The sequence below is a fragment of the Xyrauchen texanus genome, chromosome 3 (genome assembly GCF_025860055.1).
Source record: "Xyrauchen texanus isolate HMW12.3.18 chromosome 3, RBS_HiC_50CHRs, whole genome shotgun sequence".
Classification (NCBI taxonomy): domain Eukaryota; kingdom Metazoa; phylum Chordata; class Actinopteri; order Cypriniformes; family Catostomidae; genus Xyrauchen; species Xyrauchen texanus.
In genome coordinates, this window is record NC_068278.1 from 41,414,054 (window position 1) to 41,432,631 (window position 18,578).

General features: G+C 36.3%; 1 protein-coding gene across 2 annotated transcripts in view; it reads right to left on the reverse strand.

Annotated features, from left to right (window-relative positions):
- Positions 1-1,655: 1,655 nt before the first annotated feature.
- zmat4a (zinc finger, matrin-type 4a) overlaps positions 1,656-18,578 on the reverse strand; it is a 175,150-nt gene continuing 158,227 nt past the window's right edge. For both annotated transcript variants that reach the window (XM_052093702.1, XM_052093693.1), the window contains one exon: positions 1,656-3,169. In XM_052093702.1, coding sequence (XP_051949662.1) covers positions 3,142-3,169 — 28 coding nt within the window. In that variant the 3' untranslated portion in view covers positions 1,656-3,141. The remainder of the gene's footprint in view (positions 3,170-18,578) is intronic.

Sequence of the window (18,578 nt, forward strand, 5' to 3'; positions counted from 1 at the left end):
TTGATCTCAGTGATTTCGACCATGGCATGATTGTTGATGCCAAGTGGGCTGGTTTGAGTATTTCTGTAACTGCTGATCTCCTGGGATTTTCATGCACAAAAGGTCTCTAGAGTTTCCTCAGAATGGTGGCAAAAACTATAAACATCCAGTAAGCGACAGTTTTGCGGATGGAAATGCCTTGCTGATGAGAGAGATCAACGGAGAATGGCCAGACTGGTTCGAGCTGACAGAACAGCTATGGTATATAATAACAACTCAATTGTACAATTGTAGTGAGCAGAATAGCATCTTAGAATGCACAACACGTCAAACCTTGAGTCGGATGGGCTACAACAGCAGAGGACCACGTCGGGCAAATTTTTAGGACCACTGTGTTTCTAATAAAGTGCTAAGTGAGTTTATACAAATGTACAGCTGAAGTAGTTTGAGAATATAGGGAGACCAAATCGACTGCATCATTTGCAATGTGTCAAAAGAGTGTTGGTTGTGAATCTCTGATTGGTGGATCTCTCTCTGCTAGATCATGAGTTGTGTAGTTTCTCACCAGAAATTCCACAATAGAAATTCCACTACTAAACCCATTTTTAATACACTGGTGGTGTAGAAATTACAGTTCAGCTTCAACATGTCCACCAGGTGGATGTTCTTTGAAAGCAAAAATGTGGAAAACAAATATCTGATGTCTGTTACAGGCTTCCAATGGACCACAAGGCACTTACCCCATGCAGACACATTCTAAGTGTATATGAGAAATAAGCCTGATAAAACACATCAAATCTTTCATATTTTAAGACTGGACTCTTGAGAAGGCCAGAGCTCTTTTATTACACACTGTCATTTGCCCACATTAACATCTCCACACAGTCAGATCTCTTTTGAGAGCTTTCCTCATTTACATTCCATTATTAAAATTTTCTCATGAGTGGAGGAATTAATCTCAGGCTTTCTGATGACAAGCTGCTGTTGCCGGATTCACATAGTTAGAATAATCTATCTCTACTGGGGAACATGACTGTCTAAATATTAGTCCTTTGAGGGGCAAAAATTATACATGCACCAGCAGCTGATTTAATTTTTTTTCTAAGGTAAAGTATCGGAGCCATAGTGGGATTTTGATGGGCAATTTCATGTCTAATTGCTTAATTAGTGGCAAAAATGGGACTTCGGAATGTTAATTACATTTGATGAAGGCCTGTGCTTACTGCAGAGCGAATTATGAACCTGTGCCACTTTCTGCAGTTCAAAATGGGAACTTAGGATGTCCAAAGAGAAATAACCCACTGAGCATATAACAACGGAGGACATATCTGTACTCAATCATTAGCCAATCTACTGAATAAAACTGGAGATGTCTTTAAGGAAAAGCAATTCTGTCATTATTTATTTACAATGTATGCTGTTATGTATGGCAAAAGCTGTGGATTTTTTTTTCTCTCAAATTCTCCTTTTGAGTTCCACAGACAAAAATACATATGGGTCAGGAACAACATGAGGGTGAATAAATGGCAGAATTTTTGTTTTTCGGTAAACTATTCCCTTATGACTAAAAACAGAAATCAAAACACTAACAAAATTAATTTGAAGTGGCTTTTATTTTGTTTCAGACACAATCACATAATCCAGAGCACAGAGGGAAAGAACAAGAACCTGCTCTCTTAAAAAGAACACACACTAGTTCCAATGCAACAAATGCATAAAATGCATCCTCGATCTTAATGACAGAGAGGTGATAATTATTTGTGCACTGAATTGTTGTTTGTTAATATTAAAATCTTTATTAACATTCTGTCAGATTAAATCCTGCCATGCTTCAATGAGTAATCTTTATAGAAGATCTCTAGATCAAAAGTAAGGAGTTTCTTCATGTCTATTTCCAATACTATTATAGATTTTGTTATTTCTTGATTGTACCAAGTAATAAACATTGACATCTTTCTATCAAGAGTAAAATAAAAAGTCATAAATTAATTCATTGATTTTAAAGTAAATTTCACTACCATTGTCACTTTTTTGTCTCTTTTTAGAAAAAAATTTAGAAAAAGAAAATGTATTTGATGCAAATGTAAACGCTTCAGAACATACATGGTTTCGCAGCTCATTAATGACAATTTAATAAATATATCTAATATATCTTCTAAAACACTAGTAATTTTAAATATTAGAATATGATCAAAGACCAACAATAACAGTAATTTTGTATGTACATTCTAACCTGTTTTCACATGTAAAAGGAAACATGTACAACATATTGTAAAATATGTCAGACAACCATATGAGGGGATAGCTGCTTCATCTGTTTTTTTTTTTTATCATATACTAAAGAGTACACTATAAGACTTGTTGTATAATGTAACCCCAATCAAATCTATAAAAAAAAAAATAAATACCCAGCCACCCCATAAAATGAGTTCACTTTTTTACAAATAATCTCAAATGCCCATTCATCAAACACTCTTAAACAAGCTATCTACAGGTCACACATACATACATTAAAAAACAAATCAAGAACATTTTAATTTTGTAGCACCCTGCCCAAAATGCCCAAATTCCTGTAAGGCCCAAAAACACATTATATTCCAGTAAAACATGTATTTTTTGCACACAGAAAAAATAAATACTACATAAAACATGAGACATAAAAGTGAATGTGGACAAAATTTTCTATAGATTGCATTCTCTTTTTATGACAGTTTTTGTTACAATTTTCTATTAACTATTTATTAATTTGGCATATTTTTAGACAGATATTGCTTATCTTAGAAAGTGACCACAACTACCGTATTCAGTCATGCACACAACAACTGACTGAGCTTAGATATATAAAATTATGGTGAGGGAATTACAAGAGTGTCACTGGAGGAAGCCATCTCTCCTCCAGAGTGTCAAGGCATGATGGCTGCGTTGAGTCATGATGAAGAAGAGGCTGGGAGGTAGAGCCAGAGAGTTTGGGGATGATAAAGGCAAACTTTAAGAGGATATTCAATCTTCTTTTGCAGTCAAGTTGAGAGTAAGACAGAAAAATGAGATGGACGAAGAGAGAGAGAGAGAGAGTGAGCATGGAAAGAATAGAGGCAGAAAATCCTGTGCAAGCTGATCACAGCTTGTATGACATCAATCCAATCATCGTGCTTCTCTTATGACTCACTGGACACACAGCTGATTTTTTAGGCTAAAAGAAGGAAAAAGAAAGGAAGTTCAGATGATTCATCAAATATCTGCAAAAATCTGATATTTTGTGTTTTGTACATTTGTTATTTACGTGAATTAAATGGATTGCAAAATTTGCAACACACTTAACACATTGATATACACTACCGGTCAAAACTTTTGAAACACTTTATTAAAAATATTAAAAATCTTTTGATCTGAAGATGTATGCCTAAATGTTTGAAATTAGTTTTTTAGGCAACAATATAATTGTGCCACCATATTAATTTATTTCATTATAAAACTAAAAAAGTTAATTAAAAAAGTTTAAAAAGACTTGGACCAAATAATAATGAAAAGAAGCCAATAAGTGACGAACATAGAACTCCTTCAATACAGTTTAAAAAACATCTCAGGGTGATACCTCAAGAAGTTGGTTGAGGAAATGTCAAGAGCACATGTCTGCAACCTCTAGGCAAAGGGTGACTACTTTTAAGATGTTAAAATATTACACAGTTTTGATTTAATTTGGATTTTGTTTAGTCACAACATAATTCCCATAGTTCAGTTTATGTTATTCCATAGTTTTGATGACTTTACTATTATTCTAAAATGTGAAGAAAAAAATGATAATAAAGAATGAGTGTTTCAAAACGTTTGACAATGTACACTTTAATATTTTTTTTTTTTTACATGTAATATTGTGCTGCATGTGTTTTTTAGATGCTTGCTCTGATAGGGTCCTTCCACAGATCTGCAAAAGGCCAGTCTTGCAGGGGCCATTATTTATCTTAACTACAGTAATACAAATATGGCATTATGTGTATGTTGCTTAAAGTTCTTCAGGTTGAACATAGAAATTAAAAAAAAAAAAAAAAATCAAAAGGAACATTGTTGTTACTAGATGGTAAGGATGTGCAAAACTATAAGGTCGGTTGTTTGAATGACTAGTCGGTGTTAAGGATAATAATGTATAAATAAAGCCGCAAGCGGCAATCATTGGGTTCCAAGCACAAGTGAAGAAATAACCAAAATATTCAGAAATGATCCAGTGGATGACAAATAATACAAATTGACGGAATAGATCCTGCCTAAATTAAATTTGTTGAAAATTGGGAAAATGTGATTTGTTACTTGGCTGCTAGTGTAACCCCATCTGATTGCTAGGCAATTACCAAAGTGACACTCAATAGGCTCCTTGCTACCTTGAGTCAATTTAACAAAATTGGAAGTCTCTACAATGTTCTAGTGCAGAGATATGTGATTTGTTACATGTTTGCTATGGTAACCCCTTATGGTTGCTAGTCAGTCACCAAGGTGATACCCAAAAGGCTCTTTGATACCTTGAGTTCAATAAAAAAAAAAATCTCTAAGTTGTTCTGGTGCAGAGATATTAGATTTGTTACTTGGTTCCTAGGGTAACCCCATCTGGTTGCTAAGCAGTTACCAAGGTGATACTCAAAAGGCTCCTTCCTACCCTAAATCAAATGAACAAAACCAGAAATCTGTATGATGTTCAGGTACAGAGATATATGTTTTGTTACTTTGTTGCAAGGATAACCCCATATAGTTGCTAGGCAGTTACTAAGGTAATACTCAATATGCCCCTTGCTACCCTGAGTCAAATGAAAGAAACAGGAAGTGTCTATGATATTCTGGTGCCGAGATATTAGATTTGTTACTTGGTTCCTAGGGTAACCCCATCTGGTTGCTAAGCAGTTACCAAGGTGATAATCAAAAGGCACTTCCTACCCTAAATCCAATAAACAAAACTGGAAGTCTGTATGATATTCTGGTGCAGAGATATATGTTTTGTTACTTGGTTGTTAGGGTAACCCCATGATACATGATGCCAAGATGATACTCAAAAGGCTCCTTGCTACCCAGATTAAAAAATAAATAAAAAAAAGGAAGTGTCCACCAATTTTGGTGCAGAGATATGTGATTTGTTAAATGGTTGATAGGATAACCCCATTTGGTTGCTAGGCAGGTACCAAGGTGATACTCAAAAGGCTTCTTGCTACCCTGATTCAAATGAAAGAAACCAGAAGTGTCTACAATGTGTGTGGTGAACAGATATGTCATTTGTATCTTGGTTGCAGATACCAAGGTGATACTCAATAGGCTCCTTGCTTCCCTGAGTCAAATAAATGAAACAGGAAGTCTCTACGTTTTTCTGGTGCAGAGAAATGTAATCTGTTACTTGGTTGCTAGGGTAACCCCATTTGGTTGATAGAAAGTTACCATGGTCATACTCAAAAGGCTCCTTGCTACCCTGAGTCAAATGAAAGAAACCAGAAATGTCTACAATGATCTGGTGCAGAGATATGTGATTTGTAACATGGTTGCTAGGGTAACCCCATCTGGTTGCTATTCAGTTACCAAGGTGATACTCAAAAGGCTCCTTGCTTTCCTGAGTCAAATAAACGAAACCGAAAGTCTCTACGTTGTTCTGCTGCAGAGAAATGTGATCTGTTACTTGGTTGCTAGGGTAGGTAATCCCATCTGCTTGCTAGGCAGTTATCATGGTGATACTCCAAGGCTCCTTGCTACCCAGAGACAAATGAATGAAACAAGAAGTCACTACGATGTTCTGGTGCAGATATATGTGATTTGATACTCAAATTACTAAGTTACTAAGGTGACTCTCAAAAGACTCCTTGCTACCTCGAGTTTCTACAACATTCTGATCCTGAGATCCCCATTCAAGCATTTTGAATGGAAGTCAAAGGGGTTTGGTTATTAGGTGCTCTAAATGGTTGCTAGGGCATGGCAAAGTAGTTTGCATGATGATACTTGAAGAATGATTGCTCACCCAAGTAAAACAAGCCAAATGTCATTTCTCTAGGAAATTCTGATCCAAAGATATCACTCTAAGCCATTTTGAATGTAAGTCAATGGGGTTTGGTTTCTAGGGTGCTCTAAATACTTGCTAGGGCATGGCTAAGTAGTGTCCATGATGATTCCTAAAGCCTGTTTGCTCACCTTATTAAAAAAAGGCAAGCCTCATGTCTCTTTGACATTCCGATTCAAAGATATCACACTCAGCCATTTAAATGGTAGTCAATTGGGCTTGTTGCTAGGGTGCTCTAAATTGTTGCTAGATACAAACCTTAGATACAAACGGCCCAGCCGTTCCATAGTTAGATCCATTTTAAAGTCTTACACTTTATTGCGCCACCAAGAGGTGGATATACACAATTGTTTTGTGTGTCCTTAGAATTACTCCATACATATGTTTACCAAATTTAGTGGCAATATCTGATTCTGTTCAAGAGTTATAACCATTTTTGAAAAAGTGGCCATGCCCATTACGAACGTTCTGGCATACTGTTTGATGAAAAATCTAAATGTAAAATTCCTTTGATAACTTTTCATTTTTGGACTCCAGATAATCTTTCTGCATTGCTTTGGTTTTGATTGGGTGAATGGCCTACGACTAGTTAGAAAAAGTAATCTTTTAAAATAATGAAGTATTTATTGAACGTTTTGATTAACACCAGTAGTCCTTAAGGTAAAGTTATTCAGAATGAGGAGATCCACAATATGGCTTGAATAACCTGTTTCTCTGTGCAACCCAGCAGTATATACAATGATTTAAACGCATGTAAATGCAATAGCACCTCCCGGTGGCCGATTTTTGTCCAATTTTGTACAGACCTCTTGGGCCAAGAGACAAACAGGTGCACCAAGTTTAGTTCCGATCTGCCTAACCTTATATAAAAGCAACTGAATCGGACCAGCGTTTTTTAAAAAATATTATTATAGTGTCAACAAGAGGCAGAGGTGTGCCACATTTTGCGTGTATCAAATTTGGTGATAATATCTCAATCCATTCAAAAGTTATAACTGTTTTAATAAAAGTGGTCACAACCACTATGTACGTTTTGGCATACCGTTTGACAATGAAAAGTTAAAAATTCCTTTGATAACTTTTTACACTGGGACTACGGCCTACACTAGTTTGTAAAAGTATTTTTTTTATAAATAATCTCAAGTATTTAATGAACATTTTCTTTCACACCAATGGTACTTGAGGCTAAATTGTTCAGAATAAGGAGATCTACAGCATGGTATGAATAAAGTGTTTCTTTGTTGAAAAAAAGCATAATATACAGCAATTTACATTTATGTAAAATGCCATATCGCCTCCCGGTGGCCAACTTTTTTTTTAAATTTTGCACAGTTCCATAGTTAGTGCCATTTTTGTTTTTAACCATTATAGCGCCACCAAGAGGCAGAGGTTTTTCAATTTTGTTTCAAACCAATGGTGCTTCAGGAAAAGTTGATTAGAATGAGGAGGTTTACAACATGTTCTGAATAGTGTGTTTCTTTTTTTTTAAATACAGCAGTATATACAGCAATTTACATGCATGTAAAATGCAATAGCGCCTCCAGGTGGCCTATTTTTGTCAAATTTTGCACAGACCTCTTGGGCCAAGAGACAAATAGTCATACCAAGTTTAGTTCCAATCGGCCTTATTTAACCCTATATAAAAGCTACTGAAAGCTGATTGGTCAATGATTTTAAAAATATGTGACTGTGCTCATATATCTTGGTGGCAGCTTGGACAAAGACAGTGCATGCAAAATGTCATGTCAATCGGACCAATGGTTCCATAGTTAGAGCTAATTTAATTAATATTATTATAGCGCCACCAAGAAGCAAAGGTGTTCAATATTTTTTGTGTGACCTCAGCATGAGCCCATACATAAGTTTAACAAATTTGGTGATAATACCTCAATCTGTTCAGAAGTTATAACAATTTTAGTAACATGGACACGCCCACTACAAACGTCTTGGCATACCACTTGATGATAGGACTAGGCAATCGGCCTAGTATGAGTTTGTTTTGAATTTTTTTCTAACAATCCAAAATAGCATGAAAACGAATAAAAGGGCAACATGATTACAGAAATTAAAAGATAAAAAACTATTTTCAATATCATAATGTATGAAACAATTATATTAAAATCTGTTTACATGCAGGGTCTAAATTTCTCTTGATGCTGACTGAGAAAGTTATTGTTGCACATAAACCATGTTCAAAACAATGTAAGGAATGCAAAAAAAAAAAAAACATTAAAAAAGCAGGGTCACTTGGCACAAGAGCAGTTGTTTGGTACAGGGGCCACATCGGACTTTAAAGGGAGAGTTCACAAAAAAAATTGTATTCTCTCATTATTTAGTCACCCATATGACATCCAGGATGTGTATGACTTTCTTTCACCAGCAGAACACAAATTAAGATTTTTACTAGAATATTTCAGCTCTTTTGGTCCATACAATGCAAGTGAATGGGTGCCAAAATTTTGAAGCTCAAAAAATCACAGAAATCAGCATAAAAGTAGCCTAATCCATGCGACTGCAGTGGTTAAATCCATGATGTCAGAAGTGATATGATAGGTTGGGTGAGAAACAGATCAATATTATAGTCCATTTTTGCTAGAAATTCTCCACCCTGCTCAGTCAACCTCCACTTTCACTTTCTTCTTCTTCCGTTTTTGGTAATTCACATTCTTCATGCATATTGCCATCTACTGGGTAGTGAGAAACTTTTCAAGTAAAAATTGACTTAAATAATGATCTGTTTCCCACCCACACTTCAGAAGTCATGGATTAAACCACTGGAGTCACATGGATTAGGCTACTTTTATGCTTTCTTTATGTGCTTTTTGGAGAGTCAAAATTTTGGCATCCATTTACTTGTATTGTATGGACCAGAGCTGAAATATTTTTCTGAAAATCTTAATTTATGTTCTGAAGAAAGAAAGTCATAGATAGATGGCATGATGGTGAGTAAATGATGAGATAATTTACATTTTTGAGTGATCTATTTCTTTAAGTAGCACATGGGGAGCCACATTGTCATCCTTTTGAGATACAATGTTCCACATTGATTTAGTTCTTGTATCTTTTAAGCCAAGAAATAGTTGTGTTTTCATTCTTATGCATAATGCATAATGCACAATTTTCAGAAGTTTGTGACTGGTGGAAGGTTCTGCCTGAAGTATTGCTCTACAAAGGTTGACACTTTTCTATCAGGCATTACATTTTTTTTTATAAATGCTAAGCATAATTATAAAATATTTGATAATTCCTGTTAATTTATTATACAAATTATCACAATCAGGGGTCGGTATTTAAAAAAAAACTAACAATATTATTACAAATATTATTATTAAATGTATTATATTACATTAATACTATTAAAGCTACTCAAGCTATTCAGCCAAATGTTGTGAATGGTTTCCTCGTTTAATTGTTATTGTTGTTTGCTTAATAGCCTTTATATGACTTAGCCTACAAGACACTGCTGGGTTACACTTCAAGTCCAACATTTGATATGTCCAACAACATACGTTCACTTTAGACCAAACCGACTGGGTTTACATAAATTCTTCATTAAGACGGGCATTGGCATAATTATAAAGTGTATAATATGTGAACCCACATTAGCGCTCCAACATTAGCTGCCTGACAATCAAACAGCATGCAGCGACAGATGTCAGGAAATAAAAAGACAATCTTTTATATTTTACCTATATCAACCAACCAGTGGTGCCCTTGTTATCGTGATCAATGTAATGAACACCCCTGTTCTAGATGTACTGTAGATCATAGGCCAAGTCTAGAAAATGACTCAGAAGTTTATCATTGATATCAAGGACATTCTCTCTCTCTCTCTCTCTCTCTCTCTCTCTCTCTCTCTCTCTCTCTCTCTCTCTCTCTCTCTCTCTCTCTCTCTCTCTCTCTTTTCAGATAAACATCAAGATAATTTTATTGCCCAGCCCTATTGATAACATTGCATTAATCTCTCACATCAACCCAATAATCTCAATGATAGATAATTATTTTACAGGCTACGTTATAGACACAAATAATTTAGTAAGCAGAAATATGAAATTTACCACGATATGTTTCTTCAAATTAGAGGCAGGATTATTGCTGAAACCTGGCTTGAGCAAGTTAAACTCACATGACACAGTCAAGCAATTGGCCTTTTTCACTGCGAATAGCCCTTCCAGGTGCAGCTGTGATATTCAGGTGTTGAACTGTGCTTGAGGCATCCATAACAAATGGCACCAGATCAGATTTGACGAGAGTCACAAGACTCTCCTTAGCTAATCACGTTGATAGAGAAAAATAAAATCAGGACATGGAAGTAGAACATGGAAACACAGGTGGTGGGAAAATAGCGCAGTAAAAGTACAGTTACAGCACTTAAAATGTACTCAAGTAGTAAATTAATAAAAAATTTAAACTACTTAAAATAGTAAAATTCTTGGGAAAAAGTAGTTAACGTGAATATTTGAAATTCATTACTTGTGACAGGGCAGATGGTGGGGCTAGGTCATGATTTTACACACCCGGCCCCTTATCAGGCTAAAGAGGGATAAAGTTCGACAGCTGCCCGTACATGCTCTCTCTCTGTCACACCACCATCCGCAGTCTGCCTTTATCCCTTTCAGAGGCTTGATTAGCTCTCTGCCCGGTCACATTACTTTACACCCCTGTGTCTGGATAAAATACTCACAGTTAAAGGATCATTATTCAGGTTGTGAATCTGATGGACAGATGCTAAAATTAAAACCCAATAGCATTCCAAGACATTAGAAAAAACAAATGCAGAAAATGGGAAAGGAGCATAAAAATGATTGGATATACAAGTGGACACTGTTGCTCCAAACCACACAGAAGCTGCCTAAAAGGTTGTCATTCAAAACAAATCACACTAACAGGAAAGGAACTTAAGCAGCTGCAACAGTAAACCATAATGAAGAGTTCTGCTGAACACTGCCTATAGTATTTGAGTAGATGCAGAAAAAGAAATCTTATCATGCATCTTTACTCTTATTATATTTACTTATTAGCGTCTTTACGCGCTGAACTACCCAGGCCCCCTTAAAAAACACATCTTGAGATAATCTTGCTTTCTGTCATGGTACACTAACAGAAAGAGGAAAGAGGACCCAAATGATAGAGAACAAAGATGGGCATCTTTTGAAAAAATACAAAAAGTAACACAAAAGTCTCAAGAGGAAAAGAAAATTAAACCCAATATAATAACAATTCCAAACAACTGAAAACAGAAACAAACCTTTCATGTGGAGAGAAAAAAAAAGAAGCAAATACAAACAGACAAAATAATAAACACGAAAGAAAAAACAAGTCTAAAGAGTAAATAAATCAAGACATAAGACAGACATAAAACATGTACATGTCAGAGGGAAAAAAACACAAAACTAAGGGCAGAACCCTGACAATTTTCAGTTTTTTAAGCACAAGAATGGGTTCAGTCTGAACATTCCTTACACAAAAGGAAACATGTGAAACCACGTTTTCCAAAAGACAGTCGCTGGGACGTAACATAGAAAAAAAAGTGGATTGTTACCAAGATTGATGAGACAGGAGCCTTTAAAAGATGCGAAGCTTGCAGTAAAGTCCCAAACGACAGGGCCACATTAATACAGGAGGAGCTCAAGAACAAAGCAGTAAATATCCTAAAATAACCTACTCAATGCCCTAATGACAATCCAACTGAGAATCTGTTAAGTACTTTCAATTTACCAAAATACATCCAATTAAAATGAACAAACTTGTTCAAATCTGACAACAACGAAAGTTTGATTTATTTATGTAACAATTTTACATTCAAATTGTTACATCATGATCACACAGGAAATCGACATGCTGTTTCCAAATATACTCTGAAATTGACCCCATATTTCTGAATTACTGACAAGCATCATCCCTCACCAGACATTTTTGTCATCAATTCGAACATGTTCAAATATCCCTACGGTGCAATCTCTGCAACAATGGTCCAGTGAAAACCAGGAAGTTGTCGCTTTCACAAACAATGGTGGGCATTTTTTACATGGGAATGTTTGCTCTAAAATTAAATAAAATCTAAAATAATTTTTTTTACTAGGTTTTGTGTTTGGATTAGGGTGTACGGTTAATAAAATATTCCTCTTAACTATTATATCATTTATAACAAAAAATTCAACTGGCTTTTGATGCCACCCTGTGGACGTTTCACCTCAACAACACATCCAGCTTTGGCCACTAGGGGCATTGTTTCGAATCTCAGCTAGAGAATGGATACCCGAATCGAGCCCGACTGGACTCGACGGGCCGGGCCGGGTTCGGACACATATTTTGAAATGACGTTCGGGTCGGGCTCGGTCACGTCGGCGCGATAAGGCATTGAACATTTGAAATTTAAAACAGCTTATTATAATGTTTAACTGGATGCAAATGTTTATTTTTGTGATTAAAATAAATTTAAAATATTACCCTAACATCCATCTTCATGTGTGCGGAAATTTGTTTATGTTGCTGTGACAACGCGCAACACGTGCGTGCATAATATTGCATATTTGGCTACATGTGGCTGGCAGCTCAACGATGGAAGACGTTAAAAAGAAGTTGGCCTCAGGAGATTTTAAAACCACCGAAAATGAAGGAAAGTCTAGTGTGTGGAAGTTTTTCTACATAGTTGTCAAGGCCGATCGTGATGAACATGTTGGTTATGTTCAATGTAAGGGTTGTGGATTTCTCATGAAATATGACAGCAAGAGGACCGGGAATTCTGCCCTGCAGCGTCATGTGGATAGAGTTTGTAAGTCACCTTGGCTACTGCAGCCGAGCACCACTGCCTTTGCTAGTTCCTCAAGAAAAATTCCTCAGAATTTGACTGAAAAATGCGTTGAGTACTGCTGTAAAGACATAAGGCCATTTCGTTCCATTGGAGGAGGGGGTTTCATTAAGCTGGCCCAGCAGCTTATTAACATCGGTGCTACATATGGTTCAGTGGCAGCGCTATAACTGGCTATTTGTTTGGGCCTCTTGTGCGCGCCTGTGTTAACATGCACTTTGTTGGCCGTGTGCGGCGCACGCTGATGCGCTGCGCACTCTGTAAACATTTCCGAATGCCTTCCAGTTGCTAAATAAAAGCGGGCTTTCTACACAAACAAACGTACGTGTCATTAGTATGAGAAAAACCCGAGTGTCGGGCTCGGGTCGGGCTCGGACATAAATATCTTAATGACGTTCGTGTTCGGGTCGGGTTCGGTTACTGCCCTGTCGGACGCGGGCCGGGCTCGGACAGAAAAATGCAGCCCGATCCGCACTCTAATCTCAGCTAGCACCAGTGTTGCCAACTATTTTCAATGGAAAGTAGCTAAAGCCTGCTCGAAAAGTAGCTAAATGTCGCCAGATGACGTCATGCGTCATTAGCATATTAATGACGTCATCGCGTCGTATTTGCATTCTGCCTAATTTGTCGGTACTGTAGCCTACTTCAGTTTATAATAACGGTTATCTCCCCTAAACCGTGCTCATACTGTTTTTATATAAGTATATAGCCGAAAAACGGTCAAATTAAATGTTTTGAATTAAAACAAAGGAGAAGGCAGCTGATATGTGATCGCTGATTGGTTCCTGCTAACACAGCGTGCACATGCGCAGCTCATTCATGTCTATGTCCGCTGGCGTGCAGTCAACGGAATGTGCTGCTCCTCTCAGCCGCTCACTGAACAGAGCAGACGCAGCGGGGAAGTAAGACCTCACGCTTGCAGTACTGGCGGTATTTGGAATTTGGAAAGTTGCTAAGGTTTGTCCAAAAAGTCGCTAGATTTGTCGCTAGTCGCTTTTTTAAAAAAATGTCGCTAAAGGGGTCTGAAAAGTCGCTAAAAATAGCGACAAAGTCGCTAAGTTGGCAACAATGGCTAGCACAGCCAAGTTTCAGCCACAGAACTTTCTTTCTCTTGTAGCCAAATTCACAGTGTTATCTGCCTGATTGATTTTAGTTTTAGTTTTTTTTAAATAAAATATCAAAAAGCACTAACAATTAAATGTGTATTGTATAATTTGGAAAAATTAGAAAATTGATGAAGGATCTGATTACTTTTGAAACACTGTACATAATAAGTAACCAGAAACCAAATAATAGTAGGAAAAACATGCAAAAGCAATTGTTCAAGATATTTAAACACGGGTCATTATGTTGAATTAAGCACCTAATTAGAGTAATGGTACAACTGATTGCATGGGACAATAATGGCACCAGCGAGAGTACTGCAGAGTTTTAATTACAGCCTTAATCTTTGTCACTCCAGTTTTGTGACAACAGATATGAGCTAAAGAGAGACAAAGAGCCCAGTGAAAACAACACTTCATGTAACATTTTGAAGGACTCTGTTGAGGTTCAGGTCACTTGATACAGTGAGAGGGAGAGGACTGTTTATCTTTGCCTTAGCAGTGAAATACCACTGATTCCTCTTCAAAGGGCAATTTGCATTTCAGCTCTCACCACTAAAACCATCCTTCATATCAAAATATCAGGCCTCGAAGGGTTATACACATAAATTCTGTAGCACACAATCTCTTTAAAACAGTCCAGTAAAAGCTAGGGATACCCCACCTCTACCCCCACCCCTCTAATAAAAACCAATTGTCTATGCATGGTACACCATCAAGTTTAAATAAATGAAAATTCCTCCCTGTAAATCAGGGCTCTCTCTTTGACCATATTTTCTGTGGCTAACTGTTTCATCATTACTTACTTTGACTATAACTTATGTGGCTTTTATTGTGCTATAACGTCTGTTCTGTGTTATAACTGTGGTGTCATAAAAATTCATTATTTTCACACAAACTTTCCCTTAAAATAAAAAAACTATTATTAGACAGTTATTACTTTACGGGTAACTATTTTAGCATTGATTAACCATTATAGCGTATACTTTTTACCTCTCTGAATCTATTTTACTATTAGTCTACTTTAAATTTATTTTAAATTTGGAATGTATTTAGTATTTTTTACATTTACTGTCTGGGGTGTGCAAACATGTAGAAATAGACACTATTTAAATCTATTGTATTTGTTTATTTATTTATACCTTTATTTTACCAAGTTAGTCTCTTGACATTACAAATCTCTTTTACAAGAGAGACCTGGCAAAAATGGAAGCATAAAACATCATAACAATTAACAAAAAGAACACAAGTGGAAAACAAGATGCTAAACATAGCTGCAAGCAGCGATAACAGACAAAAGCAACATGGATCCATTTCCACCCAGTTGCTTTCGGTTGACAATGCAACGTGGACACATGCATTTGGCATTTGATATTCTAAACAATTTTGAAGCAATTTGGGTAAATATTAAAGGACTATTTTAAAGTACGTTGTAAGAGCCACACTTCTTGCTTCCAGGTGGTGGTGCTATGACCATGACCCAAAATAGTCACATTCATGTTTTAGCCTAAAGACTAAACATACAACATAACAACTTTGATCTAAATCACACATTGCACACAGAAGATATGTGACTCTTCATGTTTCCCATTTTTGGAATTAATCTAATGCCTCACCATGCCAACACCGTTTGATATATCACAAATATGTTAGCAATTTAGCATCTTCAATGTCTTGGCATAATGTTGTCTAAATGTGGTGAAAAACTCATGAATCCCCTAGGAGGAGTATTTAAAAGTTCTGAGATTGCAATAATAAAAAAAATCAAAATGGCCAACTTCCTGTTAGGCCGAGCTAATAACTATAATTATTAAAGTTGTCCGGCTTAATGAGAACTATATTAAGTTATCTGGAAGTATATTATTTTCTTAGAAAATACTCAATGTTGTCTATGCTTAAATCTGACACTGCATGAGGGTCTAGAATGACATGAGGGTGATTAAATGTTGACGAACTAACTATTTAAACAAATGGAAACTGAGCATCAGTCAACAGCAAGTGGGGTCAAATTGATTCAACAACAATAGTAATGACCGTGACCCATAATAGCTGCATCATTGTGGTCAGCCCCATTACTAAACATAGAGCTGAGTTTTCATCAAAATCACACAATGCACACAAAATATATAAGGTACTTCCTGTTTCCCATTTTTCACAATAAATATATTGCTTCGCCATGGCGACAACATTCAAAATATAAAAAAATCTGTTTATAAACGTTATTCGGCTTGATGAGAACTATATATGTACCCATTTTGGTGACAGTAAGTGAAAATGGGAGTGTGACAGAGCCCCCCTTACATGCATATGTTCAAGGGGGCACTACAGAGTTTTGTGTTTATTTTTGTATTTTTTCCAAAAGAAAAAAATTATTATTTTTTCCTCTTTCTGTTAGTGTACCATGACAGAAAAGATCAGAAAGCAAGTATCTCAAGATGTGTTTTTTAACCTAATAATAATAACCCTTAGAACAAACATAGGGCCTCCGCACTTTCAGTGCTTGGGCCATTATAATAATCCTTAGAACAATAGGTTCTCTAGACTTTCAGTGCTTGGGCCCTTATAATAATCCTTAGAACAATAGGTTCTCTAGACTTTCAGTGCTTGGGCACTTATAATTATAATAATAATTCTTAGAAGAACATTAGGGCCTCCACACTTTCAGTGCTTGGGCCCTAACTATACATTAAAGGTATCGTGACATGAGGAATCAGATTTTCCTTGATCTTTTGAATTATAAGAGGTCATGGTAGTTTAAAAACATGCTATAAGTTTTAGAACTCAAAACTTCCTCACTGCAAAAAGACCATTTGTTGAATCCAAGCTGCCAAAACAAATCGTTTTCTGCTTCCTCCATATTGTGAAGTCACACTGTGGTAGATATTTCATCTGACTGTCTCCACAGTAAAGATCAATGCCTACTTCACCTTTAGTTATTTTCAAGGCCCCCCAGCATCGGTGAGCAGTGAGATGACAAGTAGAGAAAGCAGATCAATCAAGAGCAGAGCGTCAGTCAGAACACTGAGCGTTTACTGTCAAGTCTGAAAGTAGAGGCAGCTCCAAAACTGAGGGTCAGAATGAGGGTGGAAAAGTCTCCCTTTTTTATAGTTTTTTTTTTTTGTTGTTGTTGCAAAAATATGACAAATATTAAATGAAATTCAGTCCTCACCTTAGTGAATAGAACACATAACATATCATCTGAATTTGATATTGACGTGAACATTAACGTGTTGCAAGATATTTGGGCAACAATACTATTAGTGCTTTATAAATATAGAAAAGGTGTACCGATGTGAAGGGCCATTCAACCTTTGCATACAAGATAAAATGATGAATGAAACCTCCACATCCAGAATGTTTAAAATAAATGTTTATTTTTTGCTTTTATTTTGCAAAGTGATCCTTTTAAGTAATAATTCACCCTCATGTTGTTCTAAACCATAATTACTTACTTTATTCCAAGCAACACAAAAGGAGATGTTAGGCAGAATGTTAGGCTCACTCACCATTTACCTTTATTGTTTGGGGAAAAAAGAAACAGTGAAAGTGAATGGTGACAGGCTAACAATTTTCTTTTTTTGGATGAACTATCACTTTAAAAGCCACAAAAATATGAAGTGGTCATAAGTATTTTTATAACTTCCCAGAGATATTGTACTTTGATTCAGAGACCTTTTATGTCTCAAGACTTGCACAGGGTAATTCATGTGTGATTTCAATTACAAAGACCTCTCTATGAGCAGGACTCAGTCACTAGAAGCCTGAAAGTGAGTTGGCTGCTCTAGTGGTGAGACACTCTTCTCCTGAGGCAATGCTTAAGCAGGCCACCCTGTTATACTTTCGACAGGAGGGTGGGTGTTTCAGGATTGAGACATCAAACAGTCATGGTATAATATTCTGCAACTGTAACTGGTATGTAAAATGGAGGGGGCACAAGGGCATACAATTTGTATTAAAGCTGTAGGATTATGTATGATAAGTAGCACTTTCATCGTGTAGGGTCCTCAGAATGGACCTGCCCTGACCTGACTTGTTTATTAATACAGTACGTGATTAGTGTATTTCTAGAGAGCATAATGATATTGTGACTTGGGTCTCGTTCACTAACAATGCGTTAGCTTTATCTAAATTTAGAATAACATTTACAACCAACTTAAACCACATGTATGCAAATATCACTCCTGTTCACCTTAAAAAGTATGTTAAGCTGAAATGTTTAATTATTAGAAACTGAAAACTAAGCGACCTTACAAGAGTCTTACTTATTTCACAGTAAAAAAGAGGATAGGTTCTGCATAGAAATGCAGCTGATCACTTGTAGTCAAGGTCTATATAAAAGGTGTTTATTATGTTCCAAGTTGTATTGGGATTATCACACTTGGCTTTATTTTAAGATCTTGCTGCATGTGCTTTCAGGCAAGAGTATAAGGATATGTTTGCAGTGAATGAAAAATGCCTGTAAAGCAGTGGGGATTTCTTTAAGACTGCAAGGGAAGCTCAGCTTCCCCTATAATGTCAAAAAAATAATGGTCAAATATGTACTATTGTGTAAACAATTTATTGACCACAAATGCGTTAGAACACGTTCATCTCGAAGACGAGTTCGTTCAGAATCAGCTACATTACATATAGCAGGTCGGCTGACTCGATTTACTTCTCATAC